Source organism: Somniosus microcephalus, chromosome 18 (genome assembly GCF_052327205.1).
Source record: "Somniosus microcephalus isolate GS21.2 chromosome 18, FLI_Smic_1.0, whole genome shotgun sequence".
In the NCBI taxonomy this organism is placed as follows: domain Eukaryota; kingdom Metazoa; phylum Chordata; class Chondrichthyes; order Squaliformes; family Somniosidae; genus Somniosus; species Somniosus microcephalus.
In genome coordinates this window covers 3,187,906-3,210,912 of record NC_141004.1, presented here as the reverse complement: position 1 = coordinate 3,210,912, position 23,007 = coordinate 3,187,906, and the positions used below count along the sequence as shown (strand labels likewise).

General features: G+C 47.3%; 1 protein-coding gene across 5 annotated transcripts in view; it reads right to left on the bottom strand.

Annotated features, from left to right (window-relative positions):
• Nucleotides 1-7,093: 7,093 nt before the first annotated feature.
• The window catches only part of LOC147104979 (uncharacterized), a 61,044-nt gene continuing 45,130 nt past the window's right edge, over nt 7,094-23,007 (bottom strand). For 2 of the 5 annotated variants that reach the window (XM_086010965.1, XM_086010964.1), the window contains exon 10: nt 7,104-7,874. In XM_086010965.1, the coding sequence (XP_085867091.1) occupies nt 7,823-7,874 (52 nt within the window). In that variant the 3' untranslated portion in view covers nt 7,104-7,822. Of the gene's footprint in view, nt 7,875-20,085; nt 20,680-23,007 lie in introns of those variants that run through there. The other 3 variants (XM_086010967.1, XM_086010966.1, XM_086010968.1) reach the window with 2 other exon arrangements.

Below are 23,007 nucleotides of genomic sequence, written 5' to 3'. Positions count from 1 at the left end.
GAACCTCTCAGCCAATCCATTTGTGGCTGGATGATACGGGGCGGATGTGTAATGCCTTACCCCATTCTTTTTCAAGAACCTCCGGAACTCTTCGGACACAAACTGTGGTCCGTTGTTGGAGCGAATCTGTTCTGGCAAGCCATTCCTGGCAAAAATGGTCCGTAGGACTGCAATAGTTTTCTCCGTGGTGGTGGAGGACATTTTAATGACCTCGGGCCATTTTGAGTGCGCATCCACGGCTATTAAAAACATTGAGTCCATGAATGGACCAGCAAAATCAATATGCACCCATTGCCATGGAGATGAGGGCCACTCCCATGGGTGTAGAGGGGCCTGTGGTGGTGCATTTTGGACTTTCTGGCATTCTGAGCAGCTCTTGGTCAGGTCCTCGATTTGTTTATCGATTCCTGGCCACCACACATAAGCCCTGGCTAGGCTTTTCATTTTTACCCCTCCCAGGTGACCCTCATGAAGCTCATTGAGCACTCTATCCCTTAACTTGGTGGAATTACCACTCGGGATCCACACATCAAGGTCCCCCGGCGCACTGACATCTGTTCTCTCCTTGTCGAGAATGCTGGCAACAGTGAGTCGCCATGTGCTGGCCATCCCTTCACCGTCAAATCATATACCCGAGACAGTGTCGGGTCATTTCGGGTTTCCTTTTCGATACAAGCATTAGTTACCGGTAGGTATTCAACTATAGTCGAATGGAATATTTCGACAGGATCCACTGCTGGTGCTTCCTCCGCAGTAAGCAGTTGCAGGCGTGATAGCCCATCAGCATTTCCATGCTGTTTCGTGCCCTTATATTCAATCTCATAGTGGTGCGCCCCTAGAAAAAGTGATCATCTTTGTAGTCGTTGCGCAGTCATCACCGGAACGCCCTTCTTCGGATTTAAAATGGAGACAAGAGGCTGGTGATCAGTCAGCAAGGTGAATTTCTGCCCGTGCAGATAGTGATTGAACTTTTTCACTCCCCACACTAGGCTGAGGGCCTCCCTGTCAATCTGGGCATAGTTACGCTCGGCTGAGGTTAGTGATCGTGACGCAAAGGCTATTGGCCTCTCTGAGCCGTCCGAGAATTTGTGCGACAGCACCGCTCCAATGCCGTAGGGTGACGCATCACATGCCAACCGAATTGGTAATGCTGGGTTGTAATGGGCCAATACATCTTTTGGTGTGATTAGTGTTTTGCTCTTCTGGAAAGCTCGTCTACATTCGTCACTCCACTTCCATGGCACCCCAGTTTGCAGTAGGGTGTTCAGTGGGTGTAGTATTGTAGACAAATTTGGCAAGAACTTATGGTAATAGTTTACCAGCCCGAGGAATGACCTCAGTTGTGACACATTTTCTGGTGCTGGAGCCTTGACTACTGCCTCAATCTTCTCTGGGGACTTATGTAACCCCTCTTTATCAATAACGTGGCCACAATACGAGATTTGTTTTCTAAAAAACTCGCATTTGGGGCGGTTAGCTCGGAGCCCATATTCCTGCAATCTAGTGAGCAGCTGCTCCAGGTTGGCAGGGTGATCACTGTCATTTTCGCCCGTGACCAGGATGTCGTCCAAATAACACTGGGTCCCTGGGATCCCTTGCCGGAGCTGATGCTACCCCGAATACCAGCCGGTTGTATTGGTAGAGACCTTTATGGGTGTTGATTGTGAGGTATTTTTTTGATGCTTCTTCTACCTCCATTTGCAGATACGCCTGGGCCAGATCAATCTTAGTGAAGCGTTTCCCTCCAGATAGCGAGGCGAAAATATCTTCAATCCGCAGAAGTGGATATTGTACGGTGTGAAGGACCGGGTTCACTGTTACCTTAAAGTCCCCACAGATGCGAACCTTCCTTGGTTCCCCAGGCGTGCTGCTCAACGACTTTTTCATCACAGGGACGATGGGTGTAGCCCACTCGCTCCAGTCTACCTTGGACAGTGCACCTGAACGTTCCGGACGCTCCAGCTCTGCTTCGACGGCTGGCCTTAAAAAAAAAAAATTTGGGGCTTGCGTTTTCTTCAATTTTAATCGTCACTGTCATGCCTTTTAGTGTTCCGAGTCCTTGCTGGAACACTTCTTTTGCGTCAGTTAGGATCTTTGACAGTCGCCCAGGTGTGACGTCGTCATCCTTTTTGTCAGCCACAGTCAGTGCCTGTATGGAATGCCAATCCAGTTGTATTTTCCAGATCCATTCACGCCCCAGTAATGGTGGTCCTCCATCTTGCAATACATACAGGTCTAGTTTTGGTGTTTCCTTACCGTTATATATAACGGTCACCCTTATTTTTCCTTTGGGGTCGACTTTTTGCCCCGTGTACGTCTTCAAAATAATGTTTGTGTCTCAAGGGTATGTGTGAGAATAGCCGCTCGTAGTCCCGTCGGTTTATGACTGTTAGGGCTGATCCTGTGTCCAAATCCATCTTTACCTGGACTCCTGCTATCTTGAGAGTGACCCAAATGGTTCGGTGATCCTCCGTTGTGATCACATTATGTAGTTTCAGACAACTCAGTTCCCTGCTTTCGGAGTCGTTATCACTCTTTTGTTCGTCTGAACTATTCTCCGTCATCTTATGTACCTTCTTGTACTTTTCTTTGATAGGTTTCTTATTGCTGGTTTTCTTTCCCGACCTGCAGACTCGTGCTATATGTCCCGCTTTTCCACACTGTCTGCACACTTTGTCTTTGAACCAGCAATCATTCTGGTTGTGTGTTGTTTTGCCGCAGCGATAGCACTTCTCTGTTCTATATGACATTTCGTTTGTGCCATATTCTTGCGGTCTCTGTTGTATCTCTGCAGCGCCCCGTGCTGCTGCTTCATATGATACCGCAATGCTGAAAGCCTTTTCCAGCGTAAGGTCCTTTTCAGATAAAAGCCATTTCTGGGTTCCTTCACTTTGAAGCCCACACACAAACTTGTCCCTTAAGGTATCTGCCAGTCCCGCTCCAAACTGGCAGTGTTTCGATAGTTTGCGCAGTTCTGTTAAATAATCAGCATTGCTTTCATCCTTATGCTGGTTCCGTTTGTGAAACTTCAATCTTTCTGCTATCAGCAGCGGTGTGGGGTTTAAATGTCCCTGTAGTATCGTTACTATGTCTTCAAAACTCTTTTCCATTGGCTTCGTTGGGGTTACTAGATTTCATAATAAACCATACGTCTTTGCACCCATTAAATTTAACAATACCGATGCTTTCTTGTCATCTGACACCTCATTTGCCTTGCAGTATACCTCTTCGTTCGACATATGTAGTCCAATCTTCGACTTCATTGTCAAATGTGGTGATACTGCCACTCTTCGGCATTTTGGGTGTGGTTTAAAATGGCGTCTCCCAATTGACTTAAAATGGCATCTCCTGCGCTTTCCTTCCTCCCCCGCTGCTGCCAACGCCGCTCCCGACGGTTCTCGTGGCAATGGCGGCGCCCTGTAGGTTTCGCGCGCTTCTCCTGCGCTGCTGCCAACGCCGCTCTCGGCGGTCCTCGTGGCAATGGCGGCGCCTCGCGGGTTTCTGCGCGTCTCTCCCTCTCTTCAACGCTGCTCGGCCCCTGAACACCGGCTGCGCCCTGTGCACTCTGCGCTCGCTCTCTCTCCCCCCGTCGACGTTGCTCAGCCCTTTGCTGTGCCGCTCGGTCGGGCTCTAGCCCGCCGCTGTCCGGGAAGGGTCTGTGCACTACCTGTTGCCAGCCCGTTTCGCTGGACCACCTCGACTGGAAAGCCAAGCCTGGCTCTGGACAGCCTCCCCCGCAATTCTCGAGTCTCTGCTGGATGACTGGGTGGTTGCCCGTGGTCGACGCCCGAGTCTCTGGCCTTGACCTCCAATCCACTGATCTCCAGGAACGAATCTCCGGGAGGTGATGCAGAGTTGCAGGTAGGTTCGAACTTGCCTTGTCGCCAATGTTGTGTCTGTGTATAATAAGACACAGACTGTGGGAGAACGGTATAACAGGTGTTTACTCAACGTGGCTCACGCTGGAACTGGTCTACAGATTACTACTCAGTGCTATATACAGGTGTGGTCACTGTCGGTACTGCAGTATACATGAGCTGTAAAAAGTAGTTCCCCCCTTAAAGGTATATACATTACAGGCTGGGGTGGTTTTCTTTTGAACAGAGGAGGCTGAGGGGAGATTTAATTGAGGTGTATAAAATTATGAGGGCCTAGGATAGGAAGGACCTATTTCCCTTAGGGGGCATAGATTTAAAGTAATTGGTAGAAGGATTAGAGGGGAGTTGAGGAGAACCTTTTTCACCCAGAGGGTGGTGGGGGTCTGGAACTCACTGCCTGAAAGGGTGGTAGAGGCAGAAACCCTCATCGCATTAAAAAAAAAAGTACTTGGATATGCACTTGAAGTGTCGTAACCGACAAGGCTACTGCGGACCAACAGCTGGAAAGTGGGATTAGGGTGGATAGCTTTTTTGCGGCCGGCACAGACACAATGGGCATAAATTTCTATGATTGTGTTTTACGCTTTCACCCACCACCCACCCCCCCCCCCCCCCCCCCCACCCTCTTCTCGGATTGAAAATATTATGTAATCTTGTGTATTGTCCTGTCCCTCACTTGGAAGTGATATTTTGCTGCAATTCCATATTAATTTCTTTGGTCAAGAGGCTGGCGGTGAGAGGGAAGATTGGGACTACTCACTGGGGAACACTCCAGGTTAGCATGATGTAGTACCAGGTCAAATAAACACAATGGCCAAGAGGAAAGGTGAAGCTCCTTCCATTCTGCACCAACTGTGTACCTTAACCCCTCAAACTCAAGCACCCCACCCAAATTACACCATGAGGCATTTGCATTTCCAATACCAACTATCCTTGTGGCCAGTCTAAATGATGGTGCTGAGCCTGGGCAGGTACCTGATTCAGACTCTTGCTCACCTGAATCCAGGTTGAGGCTGCAGCAGCCTCGATTTATGCTTGGGACCCTTGCAGCCAGCAGGGAAGACCATTGTTCTGGGCTGGATTCCAAACCCAGGTCCTGATTCGAACGGGCAGTGACCAGGCCAGGCCACTGCATCAGAGTCTCCAGAATTGCCATCCTGGGGGAATTCATGCTCATTGAGGTGTGTCTGTTGCTGCAGTGGTTTAAAAAATAAAAAATAAAATGTTTTCTATCCAGTACCAAAATTGCACGCTTCCCAGTTTGGTATATTAGGAATTGGGTTCACTTTCTACACCATGCCAACAGTTGTGCATTTACCCTTTCCACAGAGGAACCAATGCTCAGAGTGACTGCCAACTTGGTGCTGTTATGGACTGTTTTATGATAACAATGAGATTAAGCATCTTAAATTTGTTGCATTTCAATTGGCAAAGACAAACATTCATCTTAAAAGTTTGTTCTGCAATCAAATCAAGCTGCGGCAAAAGTTGAATGTTTCAGCGGCTGTATCTAAGGTACCATTATAAACTAGCATAAACGAAATAGGCTGGAAGAAGTGTCCTGAAATTTTGCGGCGTTGAGAGGTTATATAATTAAGAACTGAGTATGGCTACTCTTGCTGCTGGCAACACCTTGATTTTAAAATTCTCATCGTTTTCAAATCACTCCATGGCCTCGCTGCTTCTCCCTATCTCTGTAACCTCCTCCAGCCCCACAACTCTCCCAGGTCTCTGCGCTCCTCCAACTCTGGCCTCCTGTGCATCCCCGCTTTTAATTGCTCCACCATTGGCAGCCGTGCCTTCAGTCACCTAGGCTCTGGAATTCTCTACCTCCTTCTTTAAGTCGCTCTTTAAAACCTACTTCTTTGACCGAGCTTTTGATCACATGATGAAGGCTTGTTGGACAACCTGGATCATAGATCACCAGTTCGGTGTGGTACTACAATTCCTCATCTCAGTCTTAAATGGCCGACCCCTTATCCTGAGACTATGCCCCCTAGTTCTAGACTCTCCAGCCAGGGGAACCAGCCTCTCAGCATCTACCCTATCAATCCCCCTCAGAATCTTATGTTTTTCAATGAGATCACCTCTCATTCTTCTAAACTCCAGAGAGTATAGGCCCAATCTACTCAATCTCTCTTCATAGGACAACCCTCTCATCCCAGGATTATCACATTGCTGTACATAATTTGGCTGCTGCGTTTCCTGCATTGCAGCAGTGACTACACTTCAAAATTACTTCATTGGCTGTAAAGTGCTTTGGGATGTCGTGAAAGGCACGATATAAATGCAAGTATTTCTTTTTCTTTCCTTTAAAAAAAGAACAGTGCACACTGAGGAAAATGGTAGACAGAAACTATCATCTCTGGTGGGGGGGTGGGGAGCTGAGAACAAAAGGGGCATAACCTTAAAATTAGAGCTTGGCCATTCAGTGGTGATGTCAGGAAGCACATCACTTGAACCCAAGACCACCTGATTCCGAGGCGGGAGGTGCTACCACTGAGCCACAGCTGACACCTCGCTGTCCTGTTCGATCCTGAGCTCGCTAAGATCGCATACTTCCATCTCCATAACACTGTCCACCTATGTCCCTACCTTACTCCCACTGCTGCTGATCTACACCTTTGTCGTCACCTCAAGAATGACATCTTTAACGTCATTCTAAAGAGCCTCCTGAGCTCATTAAACTCCGACTGATCCAGAACTCTACCCCTCGTACTCTAGCCCACACTGAATCTTGCTTATCCTTTGCCCCACTCTTTGCGGACCTCCACAAATTTCCAAACCATAAATCTTTCCCCTATTTGAATTCATTTAGATGTGGGCATCGCTAGCAAGGCCGACATTTATTGCCCATCCCTAGTTGCCCTAACTTGAGTGTCTCGTTAGGCCACTTCAGAGAGCAGTTAAGAGTCAACCACGTTGGTGTGGGACTGGAGTCACATATAGGCCCAGACTGGGCAAGGACAACAGGTTTCCATGCCTGAAGGACATCAGTGAACCAGTTAGGTTTTTAACAACAATCCAACAACTTCATGGTCACTTTTACTGACACCAACTTTTTATTTCCACTTTCTTTTTAAAAAACTGAATTCCAATTCTCAGACTGTCATGGTGGGATTTAAACTTGGGTGTATTATTAGTCCAGGCCTTGGGATTATTCAGTCCAGTAACATAACCATTACACTAACATACCATTTTACAACCATTACACTAACATACCATTCCCTAGCCTTTCATCCCAACATAAAAGTGGTTGAAGCGAATAGTATCAATGCATTTAAGGGGAGGCTAGACAAGCACATGAGGGAGAAGGGAATAAAGGGTTATGCTGATAGCGTTAGATGAGGAAAGACGGGAGGAGGCTCGAGTGGAGCATTAAACGCTGGCATAGACTGGTTGGGCCAAAATGGCCTGTTTCTGTGCCGTATATCCCATGTAATTCTCCTATGAATCAATCTAGTGAACCTTTGATGCATTGCCTCTAAGACAAGTATATTCTTCCTCAGATAAGGAGACCAAAACTGTGCACAGTGCTCCAGGTGCGATCTCATCAACTTTTATGCAATGCAACTTTTCTTTATACTACCTGGTATCACTCAAATGTTTTTGGGGAGTAACTTACTCGGTTGTTCTGATTCTCCTTTATTGTATTTTTTTTTAGTGAGAGTAGATGTACATCTCAGCTCAAGAAGTTCTGTGGATGTAGATGGTGCTGGTAAGGATATGCGACATTTCAACGTTTGAGTGGCACTGGTCAAGTGGAGCAGTGGTTGGGTGATAATATATCCAAATGCTTTGGATGCCGTGCCTTTGAACATCGATGATCGGAAGGAGCGTGTGTGAGCAGTGTTTGTCAGGACGTGGGATGTTTGAGTCATGGTATTGATGATGAGAAACAGCATATTGCACAATGTCTTCTGTCATCTTGTATACTTGGCAGTCTATTCTATGGAAATCATGTTGTTTAACCTGGCCAGCCTCTTGCAACTGCGCCTGCAAACAAAGAGAACATCACGTTAAACAAATTGCTTCTTCATTCATGGTTTTCACTATAATAAATTTGATGGCAGTTAGACGTTAAAATAATTCTCATTTGGTTCTAGTTTGTATTAAATTGGAAGGCAGCTTGCTTCCCAAAATCATAGTTTAGGATTTAACGCCATTTATATGTAATAGTAAAGTGAGCTTTTGGCCTTAGTGGCAACATTCCGGCCTCTGAATCAGGTGGTGAAGGGCTCGAGCCCCACTCCAGACAGTCCCGACGATTGGAATCTGGAATATAGGCTCTAAACACTGGGTTGACATCCACTGGAGTACTTGCAGCTGGTTGGAGTGACCACTGGCTTCCCACCTCTGAGTCAGATTGGTTGGGTCAGCCCCTATTCCAGACAGCGCCAGCTGTGAATACTGGATTGATGCCCAGTGGGGGTACTTGTGGCCGATGGATGTTGGTGGACCCCCTCCCCCATCGTAATTTAAAGAACTTGCATTTCTACAGCGCCTTTCACAACCTCAGGACATCCCAAAGCGCTTCACAGCCAATTAAGTACTTTTGAAAATGTAATCACTGGTGTGATGTAGGAAATGCGGCTGCCGATTTGTGCACAGCAAGCTCCCAGAAACAGCGATGTGATAATGACCAAATAATTTGTTTTTAGTGATGTTGGATTGAGGGATAAATATTGGCCTGGGAAAACAGGGCCTCGGTTTAACATCTCATCCGAAAGGCGACACCTCTAACAGTGCAGCACTCCCTCAATACTGCACTGGAGTGTCAGCCTAGATTTTATGCTCAGGTTTCTGGAGTGGGACTTGAACCCTACAACCTTCTGACTCAGAGGCTAGACTGCTACCCACTGAGCCACGGCCGACTATGGTAGGTGTGACTATTTAGCCTTGGTTGCAGGCCAACTAGGAGAAGGTACTCCGAAGATATAAACCATGAGGAAGACAACAGGAAACCACCTCAGCTACTCTTTCCTAGTAAGAGGCTCAAGAATCTCATGTCAGATTTGATTTAGGACCTTTTTGTTTTATTCGGTCCAGGATGTGGGTGTCGCTGGCAAAGCCAGCATTTATTATCCATCCCTAATTGCCCTTGAGAACATAAGAAATAGGAGCAGGAGTAGGCCATTCAGCCCCTCGAGCCTGCTCCGCCATTCAATGAGATCATGGCTGATCTTCTGCCTCAACTCCATTCACCGGCCCTATCGCCATATCCCTTGATGCCCTTACTAGTCAGAAATCTATCGACTTCTGTTTTGAATATACCCAATGACTGAGCCTCCACAGCCCTCTAGGGTAGAGAATTCCAGAGATTCACCACCCTCTGTGTGAAGAAATTTCTTATCTCAGTCCTGAATGGCCTACCCTTTATCCTGAGGCTGTGGCCCCTGGTTCTAGACTCCCCAACCAAGGGAAACATTCTCCCAGCATCCACCCTATCAAGGCCTGCAATAATTTTGTATGCTTCAATGAGATTCAAGAGAATACAGGCCTAGTTTACTCAATCTCTTCTCATACGACAGTCCTGCCATCCCAGGAATCAATCTAGTGAACCTTCGTTGCACTCCCTCTATGGCAAGTATATCCTTCCTTAGGTAAGGAGACCAAAATTGTACACAGTACTCCAGGTGTGGTTTCACCAAGGCCCTATATATAATTGGAGTAAGACTTCTTTTCCTGTACTCAAATCCTCTTGTAATGAAGGCCAGCATACCTTTTGTCTTCCTAATGGCTTGCTGCACCTGCACATTCATAGAAACATAGAAGATAGGAGCAGGAGTAGGCCATTCGGCCCCTCAAGCCTGCTCCGCCATTCAATGCGATCATGGCTGATCATCCAAATTCAGTACCCGGTCCCTGCTTTCTCCCCATACCCCTTGATCCCTTTAGCCTTAAGAAATATATCCAACTCCTTCTTGAGTATATTTAATGAATTGGCCTCTACTGCCTTCTGTGGTAGAGAATTCCACAGGTCCACCACTCTCTGGGTGAAGAAATTCCTCCTCATTTCTGTCCTAAATGGCCTACCCCTTATCCTTAGACTATGACCCCTGGTTCTGGACTCCCCGACCATCGGGAGCATCCTTCCTGCATCTAGTCTGTCCAGTCCTGTCAGAATTTTATAAGTTTCAATGAGATCCCCTTTCATTCTTCTAAACTCCAGCGAGTACAAGCCCAATCGTCCCAATCTCTCCTCATACGTCATTCCTGCAATCCCAGGTATCAGCCTGGTGAATCTTCACTGCACTCCTTCCATGGCAAGAACATCCTTCCTCAGATAAGGCGACCAAAACTGCACACAATACTCAAGATGTGGTCTCACCAAGGCCCTGTACAACTGCAGCAAGACATCTCTGTTCCTGTACTCAAACCCTCTCGCTACGAAGGCCAACATACCATTTGCCTTCTTAACCGCCTGCTGCACCTGCATGCTTACCTTCAGCGACTGGTGCATAAGGACACCCAGGTCTCGTTGCACTTCCCCTTCTCCCAATCTATTGCCATTCAGATAATAATCTGCCTTCCTGTTTTACCACCAAAGTGGATAACCTCACATTTATCCACATTATATTGCATCTGCCATGCTTTTGCCCAATCACCCAACCTGTCCAAATCATACTGGAGTTTCTCGGCATCCTCCTCACAGCACACACGCCCACCCAGCTTTGTGTCGTCTGCAAATTTGGAGATATTACATCTAGTTCCCTTGTCTAGATCATTAATATATATTGTGAATAGCTGGGGTCCAAGGACCGATCCCTGCGGTACCCCACTAGTCACTGCCTGCCATTCGAAAAAAGACCCGTTTATTCCAACTCTTTGCTTTCTGTCTGCCAACCAGTTCTCTATCCAAGTCAATACCTTGCCCCCAATCCCATGTGCCTTAACTTTACATGCTAATCTCTTATGCGGGACCTTATCGAAAGCCTTCTGAAAGTCCAAATACTCCACATCCACTGGTTCTCCCTTATCTATTTTACTAGTTACCTCCTCAAAGAATTCCAGTAGATTTTTAGTGACTCGTGTACAAGGACACTCAGGTCCCTTTGAGCATCTGCATTCCCCAATCTTTCACCATTTAGGAAATACTCTGCCTTTCTGTTTTTTTCTACCAAAGTGGATAACTTCACATTTATCCACATTATATTCCATCTGCCATGTTCTTGCCCACTCACTGAGCCTGTCAAGATCCCCTTGAAGCCTCTTCACATCCTCTTCACAACTGCCACTGCCACCTAGCTTTGTATCATCAGCAAATTTGGAAATGTTACATTTAGTCCCCTCATCCAAATCATTGATATCGATTGTGAATAGCTGGTGGTGGTGATCCGCCTTCTTGAACCACTGCAGTCCTTGTGCTGAAGGTACTCTCACAATACTGTTAGGGAGGGAGTTCAAGGATTTTGACCCAATGATGATGAAGGAACGGCGATTTATTTCCATGTCAGCATGGTGGGGAACTTGGAGGTGATGGTGTTCCCATGCGCTTGCTGCCCTTGTCCTTCTAGGTGGTAGAGGTCGCGGGTTTGGGAGGTGCTGCCGAAGAAGCCTTGGCGAGTTGCTGCAGTGCATCTTGTAGATGGTACACACTGCAGCCATAGTGCGCCAGTGGTGGAGGGAGTGAATGTTGAAGGTGGTGAATGGGGTGTCAATCAAGCGGGCTGCTTTGTCCTGGATGGTGTCAAGCTTCTTGAGTGTTGTTGGAGCTGCATTCATCCAGGCAAGTGGAGAGTATTCCATCACACTCCTGACTTGTGCCTTGTAGATGGTGGAAAGGCTTTGGGGAGTCAGGAGGTGAGACACTCGCCGCAGAATACCCAGCCTCTGACCTGCTCATGTTGCCACAGTATTTATGTGGCTGGTCCAGTTAACTTTCTGGTCAATGGTGACCCCCAGGATGTTGATGTTGGGGGATTCGGCGATGGTAATGCTGTTGAATGTCAAGGGGAGATGGTTAGCCTCTCTTGTTGGAGATAGTCATTGCCTTGCACTTGTGTGGCACAAATGTTACTTGCCACTTATCAGCTCACGTCTTGCTGCAAGCGGGTGTGGACTGCTTCATTATCTGAGGAGTTGCGAATGGCACTGAACACTGTAATTATCAGCGAACATCCCCACTTCTAACCTTATGATAGAGGGAAGGTCATTGATGAAGCAGCTGAAGATGGTTGGACCTAGGACATTGCCCTGAGGAATTCCCGCAGCGATGTCCTGGGGCTGAGGTGATTGACCTCCAACAACCACAACCACCTTCCTTTGTGCTAGGTATGACTCCAGTCAGTGGAGCGTATTCCCCCTGATTCCCACTGACTTCAGTTTTATTAGGGCTCCTTATTGCAACAGTCGGTCAAATGCTGCCTTGACGTCAAGGGCAGTCACTCTACCTCGCCTCTGGAATTCAGCTATTTTGTCCATGTTTGGACCAAGGCTGTAATGAGGTCTGGAGCCAACTGGTCCTGGCGAAACCCAAACTGGGCATCAGTGAGGAGGTTATTGGTGAGTAAGTGCCACTTGATAGCACTGTCGATGACACCTTCCATCACTTTGCTGATGATTGAGAGTAGACTGATGGGGCGGTACTTGGCCGGATTTGATTTGTACTGATTTTTTTGGACAGGACATACCTGGGCAGTTTTCCACATTGTCGGGTAGATGCACAGTGTTGTAGCTGTACTGGAACAGCTTGGCTAGAGGCACGGCTAGTTCTGGAGCACAAGTCTTCAGCACGATAGCCGGGATGTTGTCGGGGCCCATAGTCTTATATCCAGTGCACGTAGCCATTTCTTGATATCACGTGGAGTGAATCGAATTGGCTGAAGACTGGCTTCTGTGATGGTGGGGACCTCAGGAGGGGGCTGAGATGGATCATCCACTCAACACTTCTGGCTGAAGATGGTTGCAAGTGCTTCAGCCTTGTCTTTTGCACTCACGTGCTGGGCTCCGCCATCATTGAGGATGGGGATATTCATTGAGCCTCTTCCTCACGTTAGTTGTTTAATTGTCCAGCACCATTCACGACTGGATGTGGCAGGACTGCAGCGTTTGATCTTATCCATTAATTGTAGGATCATTTACCTCTGTCTATAGCATACTGCTTTCGCTGTTTAGCATGCATGTAGTCCTGTGTTGCAGCTTCCCCAGGCTGGCACATTATTTTTAGGTACGCCTGGTGCTGCTCCTGGCATGCTCTTCTACACTCCTTATTGAACCAGGATTGGTCCCCTGGCTTGGTGGTAATGGTAGAGTGAGGGATATGCCAGGCCATGAGGTTATAGATTGTGGTGGAATACAATTCTGCTGCTGCTGATGGCCCACAACGCCTCATGGATGCCCAGTTTTGAGCTGCTAGATCTGTTCTGAATCTATCCCATTTAGCACGATGGTAGTGCCACACAACACGATGGAGGGTGTCCTCAGTGTGAAGACGGGACTTCGTCTCCAGAAGGACTGTGCGGTGGTCACTGCTACCAATGCTGTCATAGACAGATGCATCTGCGACAGGTAGATTGGTGAGGACAAGGCCAAGTAGGTTTTTCCCCCTTGTTGGTTCACTCACCACCTGTCGCAGGCCCAGACTGGCAGTTATGTCCTTCAGGACTCGGCCAGCTCGGTCAGTAGTGGTGCTACCGAGCCACTCTTGGTGATGGACATTGAAGTCCCCCACCCAGAGTACATTCTGTGCCTTTGCTACCCTCAGTGCTTCTTCCAAGTGGTGTTCAACATGGAGGAGTACTGATTCATCAGCTGAGGGAGGGCGGTAGGTGGAAATCAGCAGGAGGTTTCCTTGCCCATGCTTGACCTGAAGCCATGAGACTTCATGGGGTCCGGAGTCAATGTTGAGGACTCCCAGGGCCACTCCTTCCCGACTGTACCGCCACCCCTGGTGGGTCTCTGTCTTTCTTGTGGGACAGGACATACCCAGGGATGATAATGGAAGAGTTCGGGACATTGGCTGAAAGGTCTGATTCTGTCAGGCTGTTGCTTGACTCGCCTGTGCGACAGCTCGCCCACTTTTGGCACAAGTCCCCAGATGTTGGTGAGGGTCGACTGGGCTGGATGTGCCATTGCCGTGTCTGTAGCCGGTGCCGAGGTCGATGCCGGGTGGTCTTATTATTGTTTCTCGTAGCGGTTTGTTACAACTGAGTGGCTTGCTAGGCCATTTCAGAGGGAAGTTAAGAGTCAACCACATTGCTGTGGGCCTGGAGTCACATATAGGCCAGACCAGGTAAGGACGGCAGATTTCCTTCCCTAAAGGACATTAGTGAACCAGACGGGTTTTTACGACAATCCGATAGTTTCATGGTCACCATTACTGATGCTAGTTTTTTATTGCAGATTTATTTAATCAACCGAATTTAAATTCCCCAACTGCTGTGGTGGGATTATGAACTCACGTCTCAGTGGATTAGTCTAGTCCTCTGGATTACTAGTCCAGTAACATAACCATTATGCTACTGTTCCCCTTTCCACTCTGCGGCCCCCTTCATCAGACAAGGGTGTCCTGTCAATCTCCGTTCCCCCCCACCTCCCCGCCCGCCCCTCCCCCGCCAGTCCTAGGGGTTTAAAACTCCCCCCATGGTCACTAACATGAGGCAGGGAAAAATGCTTGAAACCATTATACAGGATGCTATCAATGCTCATCTTAAAAAGCACGGAAGACAGAAGGATGTGGATTTGAAAGCATTAGGAAGTTCCTCACACATCTGGAATTCTCTTGAATGGATTGGTGGATAAGAAGGCTTAAGGCTTACAGAATTGATAGCAAATTAGCTCGTTGTGTTAAAAACTGGCTTGGCGATAGGAAGCAGCTTAACAGTGATAGTTTGTTGTTTGGCAAGGGTTACGGAACAAAGATGGAGTTCAGATACGGATCAGCCATGATCTAATTGAATGGTGGAGCAGGCTCGAGGGGCTGAATGGCCTACTCCTGTTCCTATGTTCCTAAGATTAACCTCTGGGGAAGGTACTAGTTACATCTTCTGCTGTTCAAACTATGCATAAATGACTTGGAAGCAAAATAGTTAGCAACATTATAACATAGGAACATAAGAAATAGGAGCAGGAGTAGGCCATTCGGCCCCTTGAGCCTGCTCCGCCATTCAATGAGATCATGGCTGATCTTCTGCCTCAACTCCATTCACCGGCCCTATCGCCATATTTCTTGTTGCCGTTACTAGTCAGAAATCTATCGATCTCTGTCTTGAATATACCCAATGACTGAGCCTCCACAGCCCTCTGGGGTAGAGAATTCCAAAGATTCACCACCCTCTGAGTGAAGAAATGTCTTCTCATCTCAGTCTTGAATGGCCTACCCTTTATCCTGAGGCTGTGGCCCCTGGTTCTAGACTCCCCAACCAAGGGAAACATTCTCCCAGCATCCATCCTATCAAGCCCTGTAATAATAATTTTGTATGCTTCAATGAGTTCCCCCCTCATTCTTCTGAATTCAAGAGGATACAGGCCTAGTTTACTCAATCTCTTCTCATGCGACAGTCCCGCCATCCCAGGAATCAATCTCGTGAACCTTCGTTGCATTCCCTCTATGGCAAGTATATCCTTCCTTAGGTAAGGAGACCAAAATTGTACACAGTACTCCAGGTGTGGTCTCACCAAGGCCCTATATAATTGGAGTAAGACTTCTTTACTCCTGTACTCAAATCCTCTTGTAATGAAGGCCAGCATACCATTTGCCTTCCTAACGGCTTGCTGCACCTGCACATTCACTTTCAGTGACTCATGTAGAAGGACACCCAGATCCCTTTGAGCATCTGCATTCCCCAATCTTTCACCATAACATTTCACGGGATAGATAATCAGTCAAAAAATATCTGGAGCAATTACATATATGGGCTAAGGAATGGCGGATGGGTTTTAATGTCGATAGAGGTAAATTAATGTATGTTGGAAAAGGAACTTAGAAGCAGTGTCCATTGGGAAAGTTGAAGGAAAAGGGTGTAAATCTGATTCGCTCAAAGTTTGCAGACAATACAAAACTTTTATCAACAATGTTAATCAAATACTAGGAGCCATCACAAGGCCATTTTGACTGCAAATCCAAAGACGTTGTACTATCCTTGAATGGTTAATTGGTTATTCAAGCCTAAGATTGATAGATTTTTGGACTCTAGGGGAATCAAGGGATATGGGGATTGGGCGGGAAAGTGGAGTTGAGGTCAAAGATCAGCCATGATCTTACTGAATGGCAGAGCAGGCTCGAGGGGCCGTATGCCCTACTCCTGCTCTTAATTCTTAAGTTCTTATGTGAGGCTCCACCAATGAGTGTTGTCTGTGATTCTGGGCATCCTATCTTCAAAATTTAGAGCATCAACTCTGTAGACCTGGACTTTTAATCACAGTTTTTGCTTAGAAACTAAGTTACCTGTAGTGGAGTCATGGTAGTGCCGTCTATACCTCGCTAACCCGAAACACCAGCGGTTTCTGCTGGCCTTCAAGAGCACAGCCGTCAGAAAGAAAGCCTTGGGTGATAGACCTTTAGAGAGCCTGGCACTTATTGATGAAGACGAGGTGAGAAATGGTATAATGTGCATCAAGATCGTGTGAAGTAATGTAGTTAGACAGATACAAAAATGGTGAAATTGTGAAGTTAGAAGGTGAAGCAGAAAGAGGAGTTCTAGAAAGTTGAGCTCAATGACTGTAATGTGTGATCTACTGCAGCAAAGCATTGCCATGTGTTGACCGAGTAAGCATGTTCATGTAACCCTCAATACACGAGCAAGTGTTTTGACTCCTGCATCCTATCTCTGTAACCTCCTCCAGCCCTATAATCCTCCGAGATCTCTGCGCTCCTCCAAGTCTGGCCTCTTGTGCATCCCCGATTTTAACCGCTCCACCAGTGGTGGCAGTGCCTTCAGCTGCCTGGGCCCTAAGCTCTGGAATTCCCTCCCTAAACTAAACCTCTCCGTCTCTCTCCTCCTCAAGACGCTCCTTAAATTCTACCTCTTAGACCAAGCTTTTGGTCACCTGTTCTATTATCTCCTTATGTGGCTCGGTGTCAATTTTTTGTCAGGTAACGTTGTTGCGAAGCGCCTTGGGGATATTTTAATACGTTAAAGGCGCTATTTAAATGCAAGTTGATGTTGTTGTACAACCTTCATGTCCGACACATAGACTGAGGCTGCGATCATTACAATCTTTACACAGAGCACTGTTGCCAGTTGCACTGTGACCGTAGGACAAAGGGACAGAGGCACAAACTGGTAGATGGCACGTTCATGAATTTTGCAGCAAAAGCTTCTTCACACAAAGATTAGTAACGGGAATGGTAGGATTGCGAAGGCCAAATCCCCCACCATCAACATCCTGGGGGTCACCATTGACCAGACACTTAACTGGACCAGCAACATAAATACTGTGGCAACAAGAGCAGGTCAGAGGCTGGGTATTCTGTGGCGAGTGTCTCACCTCCTGACTCCCCAAAGCCTTTCCACTATCTACAAGGTACAAGTCAGGAGTGTGATGGAATACTCTCCACTTGCCTGGATGAGTGCAGCTCCAACAACACTCAAGAAGCTCGACACCATCCAGGACAAAGCAGCCCGCTTGCTTGGCACCCCATCCACCACCTTAAACATTCACTCCCTCCACCACCGGCGTACCGTGTCTGCAGTGTGCACCATCTACAAGATGCACTGCAGCAACTCGCCAAGGCTTCTTCGGCAGCACCTCCCAAACCCACGACCTCTTCCACCTAGAAGGACAAGGGCAGCAGGCGTATGGGAACACCACCACCTCCAAGTTCCCCTCCAAGTCACACACCATCCTGACTTAGAAGTATATCGGCCGATCCTTCATCGTCGCTGGGTCAAAATCCTGGAACTCCCTCCCTAACAGCACTGTGGGAGCACCTTCACCACACGGACTGCAGCGGTTCAAGAAGGCGACTCACCACCACCTTCTCAAGGGCAACTAGGGATGGGCAATAAATGCTGGCCTTGCCAGCGACGCCCAGATCCCATGAAGGAGTAAAAAAGAACTCTGGAGTCATTCCCGATCTGCTGAATGGGTTCCTCTACTTACCTTTGTGAAAAGAGTGGAGAGGTTTGGATGATGAGAGAAGGTGGGAGAGAGAACGTTTTTAAGTTGATGGAACGAATCAGAGGATCAACCACAGCACAGAGATACAATGATGAGAGGAAATGAAATACCAGCCACAAACATTAATGGGCCAGAAATTCAGGTCCCCACGGGTGAGTACGCGCTGTGTACTCACCCGCAAGGCCAATGGAAGTGCCGGTTTCACGCATGCACTGCGCATGCGCTGGAAACTGGAACTTCCGTTCCCTTCAAGGAAGGAGTTCGGAGGTCAAACGCGTGCGCCGGAGAGGCAGCGCGTAGACCTGGAACTTCCGATTGTTTTTACAGGTTTCTCCATGTGGGTAAGTCCCCAGCAGCTGCGCGTGGAAAAAGCAGGCGAAGCAAGGCCTGCTTTCAACAAGGTAAGAGGTTAATTAAGTAAAATTAAAACACTTTTTCCCACAGGTTTATCATTTTAAAATACTTTAAAGAAAGGTAAGTTTATTTTTAGCCCCGTTAAATACATTAATTAATTTTTTCAAAAATTTAAATTTTTGTTTAAAATAGTTAATTTATGTAACTTATAGTTCTTTTAAAAATGTGATGTTTTAAAAAAAAATTATTTGAAGTTTTACTTAGGTTTTGGGGCCGATCTTGATTCATAGATTTGACAGGTCTTCCTGTCAAATCTATGAATGGAGATTCCCTGCTCCGATTGGCTCGCCATGGCCCACGTGATCCCAGGGGACGCTGCGAACTAACTGCGCCCCTGGGATACGCAAGCACTTCGCGCCGGCAGCTGGAGGAGGCCCAGGATCGGAATCCCACGCGGGCCCACAGCACAACGGCAGGCGCGCTAGGTAAGTGCAGGTCGGGGGCTTGCGCCAGCGGGAAGCCCCCGACCCGAATTTCTGGCCCATTATTTTGTTGCAAGTCCACCCAATGGTCATTTCTTTAGAGCTTCACAGTGCCAAAGGTTTTGGGGATGACCAAGGCAATGACACAATTACTTACTGAAATATTCCAGAACAGAGTTCCAGGTACAGATGACCAAGGCAACAGGAACAGATGAGGCGGAAATTGTTCATCGTTGGCCCTGTTGTTTCCCCGACAGAAACCAAGGTGGCGGGGGAGGGAAAATTGACCAATTTCGCAGGGCTGTGTTCCTGCGCTCCAAGGACGCCTGAAAAAGCATCTGTAGCCGTATCAGTCTCGGCCAATTTTCAGGCATCCAGGGAGGCCACCGAAAAACAGGCGTTGGGTCCCTTGCCAACGCCAATGAGGGGACCAAACACCTGTTTTAGGAGCCCTCGGGGAAATGGGGCTGTCCTGTGCACTGCTCTCAGCTTCTGCTGGCGTTGATGTGGCCTCGCAAGCAACCTCCACCAAAAAAAAGTAACTCCAATTTGCCAGCACCAAATCTCTGCGCAATTGATTTCTACTTTGGCAACTGAGGCCCTTAGTGCGGTGGGATCCAGTGTGAACTGCCGATGGTTCAGAAGGCAGTCTTCTGATCTTACTTGAAACGGGCGTTCCCCCCCACCCCCCCCTCCACACCCCTTTGTTGCACAGTATGTTACCTACAATGTAGAACATCTTTGAAGTGATCAATCTAGGCAGTGTAATGAAGGCTCACTAGATTTGATCCCCTGGGATGAGAGGGTTGTCCTATGAGGAGAGATTGCATAGAATGGGCCGATACCCTCTGGAGTTTAGAAGAATGAGAGGTGATCTCATTGAAACATATAGGATTCTGAAGGGGATTGACAGGGTAGATGCTGAGAGGTTGTTTCCCCTGGCTGGAGAGTCTAGAACTAGGGGGCATAGTCTCAGGGTAAGGGGTCGGCCTTACGGAGATGACAAGGAATTTCTTCACTCAGAGGGTTGTGAATCTTTGGAATTCTCTGCCCCAGAGGGCTGTGAATGCTGAGTCTTTGAGTATATTCAAGGCTGAGAGCGATAGATTTTTGGACTCTAGGGGAATCAAGGGATATGGGGATCGGGCGGGAAAGTGGAGTTGAGGTCGAAGATCATCCATGATCTTATTGAATGGGGGAGCAGACTCGAGGGGTCGAATGGCCGACTCCTGCTCCTAATTCTTATGTTCTTATGTTCCTTTAAGCTCAGCAGTTTGGGCTGTATCACCTGTTCTCACACACGCATATCCAGTTTCTCTTTATTTTTTTTTCCTTGGGGCATTCGTACAGATCAGCGTAACAAAGTGCAACAGTTGCCACTGGATGTTCTTCAGGTGCTTGTGGCATCGGCAAAGATAACAGATGATATATGTTTTGAATACGGTGATAAAAGAGGTGTGCTTTGGTACTCATCTCAATGGTAGTGGTAAAGTGAAGAGGCCCTTTCAATGTAGCTATGGTGCAGGTGAATATTGGCAAGGGTGAGGGCGGGCAGCATTGGACGGCAGGATTAAGGGGTAACCTTGGTGTTTGGATGGATGGTATTGGCAAGGGTGTTCACTAAAGTAGAATTGGTGAGGATTAGGGCAGAGAATTGATTGTCGGCGTGGCAATCGGTAAGGATAAGAGGTTCGTCTCAGTAGGATTGGTGAGGATTACAGAGTCGGGTGTTGGACGGGGTGAGAGTATTGGTAGGCGGGAAAGGCACCACAGCAACTGTACTTCTAATTTATCGATGATCCTTTGGCTGGTTTCTTCTATTGTTCTGCACGGTTTTAGTTATCTGTGCCTACTCGATGGAAATCATTTAGTTTGTTCTCTCCAGCCTATTACAGCTGTAACTGCAGACAGAAAGAAAATGGTGTTAAAGAAAGAAATTACTTTTAAAACATTCGCTCATCCTCCTGGGTTTACTTTTTGTTTTCGTGCTCATCCAAGCGAAGGATTTTAGTGCTGGAGAAATGGAGCACCTCAGGTGAGATACCCAGTGGTTAGAAGTAGTGTAAAACTTCCACTACTCCAACCCAACTATTTATCCAGTATGATTTGGACAGGTTGGGTGATTGGGCAGATGTATGGCAGATGCAGTATAATGTGGATAAATGCAAGGTTATCCACTTTGATGGCAAAAACAGGAAGGCAGATTATCTAAATGGCAATAGATTGGGAGAAGGGGAAGTGCAACGAGACCTGGGTGTCCTTGTGCACCAGTCGCTGAAGGTAAGCATGCAGGTGCAGCAGGCGGTTAAAAAGGCAAATGGTATGTTGGCCTTCGTAGCGAGAGGATTCGAGTACAGGAACAAGGATGTCTTGCTGCAGTTGTACAGGGCCTTGGTGAGACCACATCTTGAGTATTGTGTGCAGTTTTGATCACCTTATCTGAGGAAGGATGTTCTTGTCATGGAGGGAGTGCAGCGAAGATTCACCAGACTGATACCTGGGATGGCAGGAATGACGTATGAGGAGAGATTGGGTCGATTGGGCTTATGCTTTTAGAAGAATGAGAGGGGATCTCATTGAAACTTATAAAATTCTAACAGGACTAGACAGACTAGATGCAGGAAGGATGTTCCCGATGGTCGGGGAGTCCAGAACCAGGGGTCACAGTCTAAGGATAAGGGGTAAGCCATTTAGGACAGAGATGAGGAGGAATTTCTTCACCCAGAGAGTGGTGAACCCGTGGAATTCTCTACCACAGAAGGCGGTAGAGGCCAATTCATTAAATATATTCAAGGAGTTGGATATATTTCTTAAGGCTAAAGGGATCAAGGGATATGGGGAGAAAGCAGGGACAGGGTACTAAGTTTGGATGATCAGCCATGATCTCATTGAATGACGGAGCAGGCTCGAGGGGCCGAATGGTCTACTCCTGCTCCTATCTTCTATGTTAACCTATGCTCCAAACCTTGTGATACTATTCTGTATCTCACACCAGATATTTTTTTAAATTAATTTTCCTGGAGATAAATAAAAATGTTATAAAGTTAACAGTGCAGCTTTTAACATGATTACTGTCGAGGTGTCGGGGTAAAAGAAAGAAAGAACTTACATTTATAAAGCACCTTTCAAGATCTCAGGATGTCCCAAAAGCGCTTTTGAAGTGTAGTCACTGTTGTAATGTAGGAAACGCAGCAGCCAATTTGCACACAGCAAGCTCCCACAAACAGCAATGTTTTGGTGATATTGGTTGAGGGATAAATGTTGGCCAGGATACCAGGAAAACTCCCCCTGATATTCTTCGGTAGTGGCCATGGGATCTTTTACATCCACCTGAGAGGGCAGACGGGGCCCTCAGTTTAACATCTCATCAGAAAGACGGCACCTCCGACAGTGCGGCGCTCCCTCAGCACTGCACTGGGAGTGTTAGCCTAGATTTTGTGCTCAAGTCTCTGGAGAGGGACATGAACCCACAACCTTCTGACTCAAGAGTGAGACTGACTGAGCCAAGGCTTACACTTGGATACATGTTGCACATCTGGGAACGTTATGCTGATGGAGGTGGGGAGAGTGGGAGAAGAGAGGGTAAGGGTTAGATTAATTTGACAAGGTTCCTGAAGTTGGGCGGTATCAAGGATCTTACAAACGGGGAAATGGACCTTGTCGAGTTTGGGCATTGTCATTTTGTGGATGGTGTGGTTAGTTTGTGGCTTCTTTCTGACTTTGTTGGAGTGGCCTAGGTTGTGTGGACATCTTTGAGTGAGATTGCCAAATCAGAGGCACTGGGTGAGACTGTCCAAAGCACATTTTACATCTGACATTCACAGTCAGCGGGCAGAGGAGACTCTCATCCCCTGACAGAATGGGTTGGAACTGAACACAGATGCCAGAGGTGAAAGTTCAGGGTCTAACCCGTTCAGGCACCGGGTCCGCACCCTGATGGTTTCCCACCAATTCTTACAACGCATCCGACAGCATTTAAATAGCTTAAAAATGCTTAGTGTTGTCTAAAGAGCTTGCATGTCATTAGCGCATTTCACGATCTCTGGACGTCCCAAAGCGCTTTACAGTCAATTAAGTACTTTTGAAGCATAGTCACTGTTGTAATGTTGGGAAATGCGGCAGCCAATTTGAGCACAGCAAGGTCCCACAAGCGCCAATGCACTAAAGGCCAGATAGCGTGTGTTTTAGTGATGTTGTGTAAATTGGGCCTATACTCTCCGGAGTTTAGA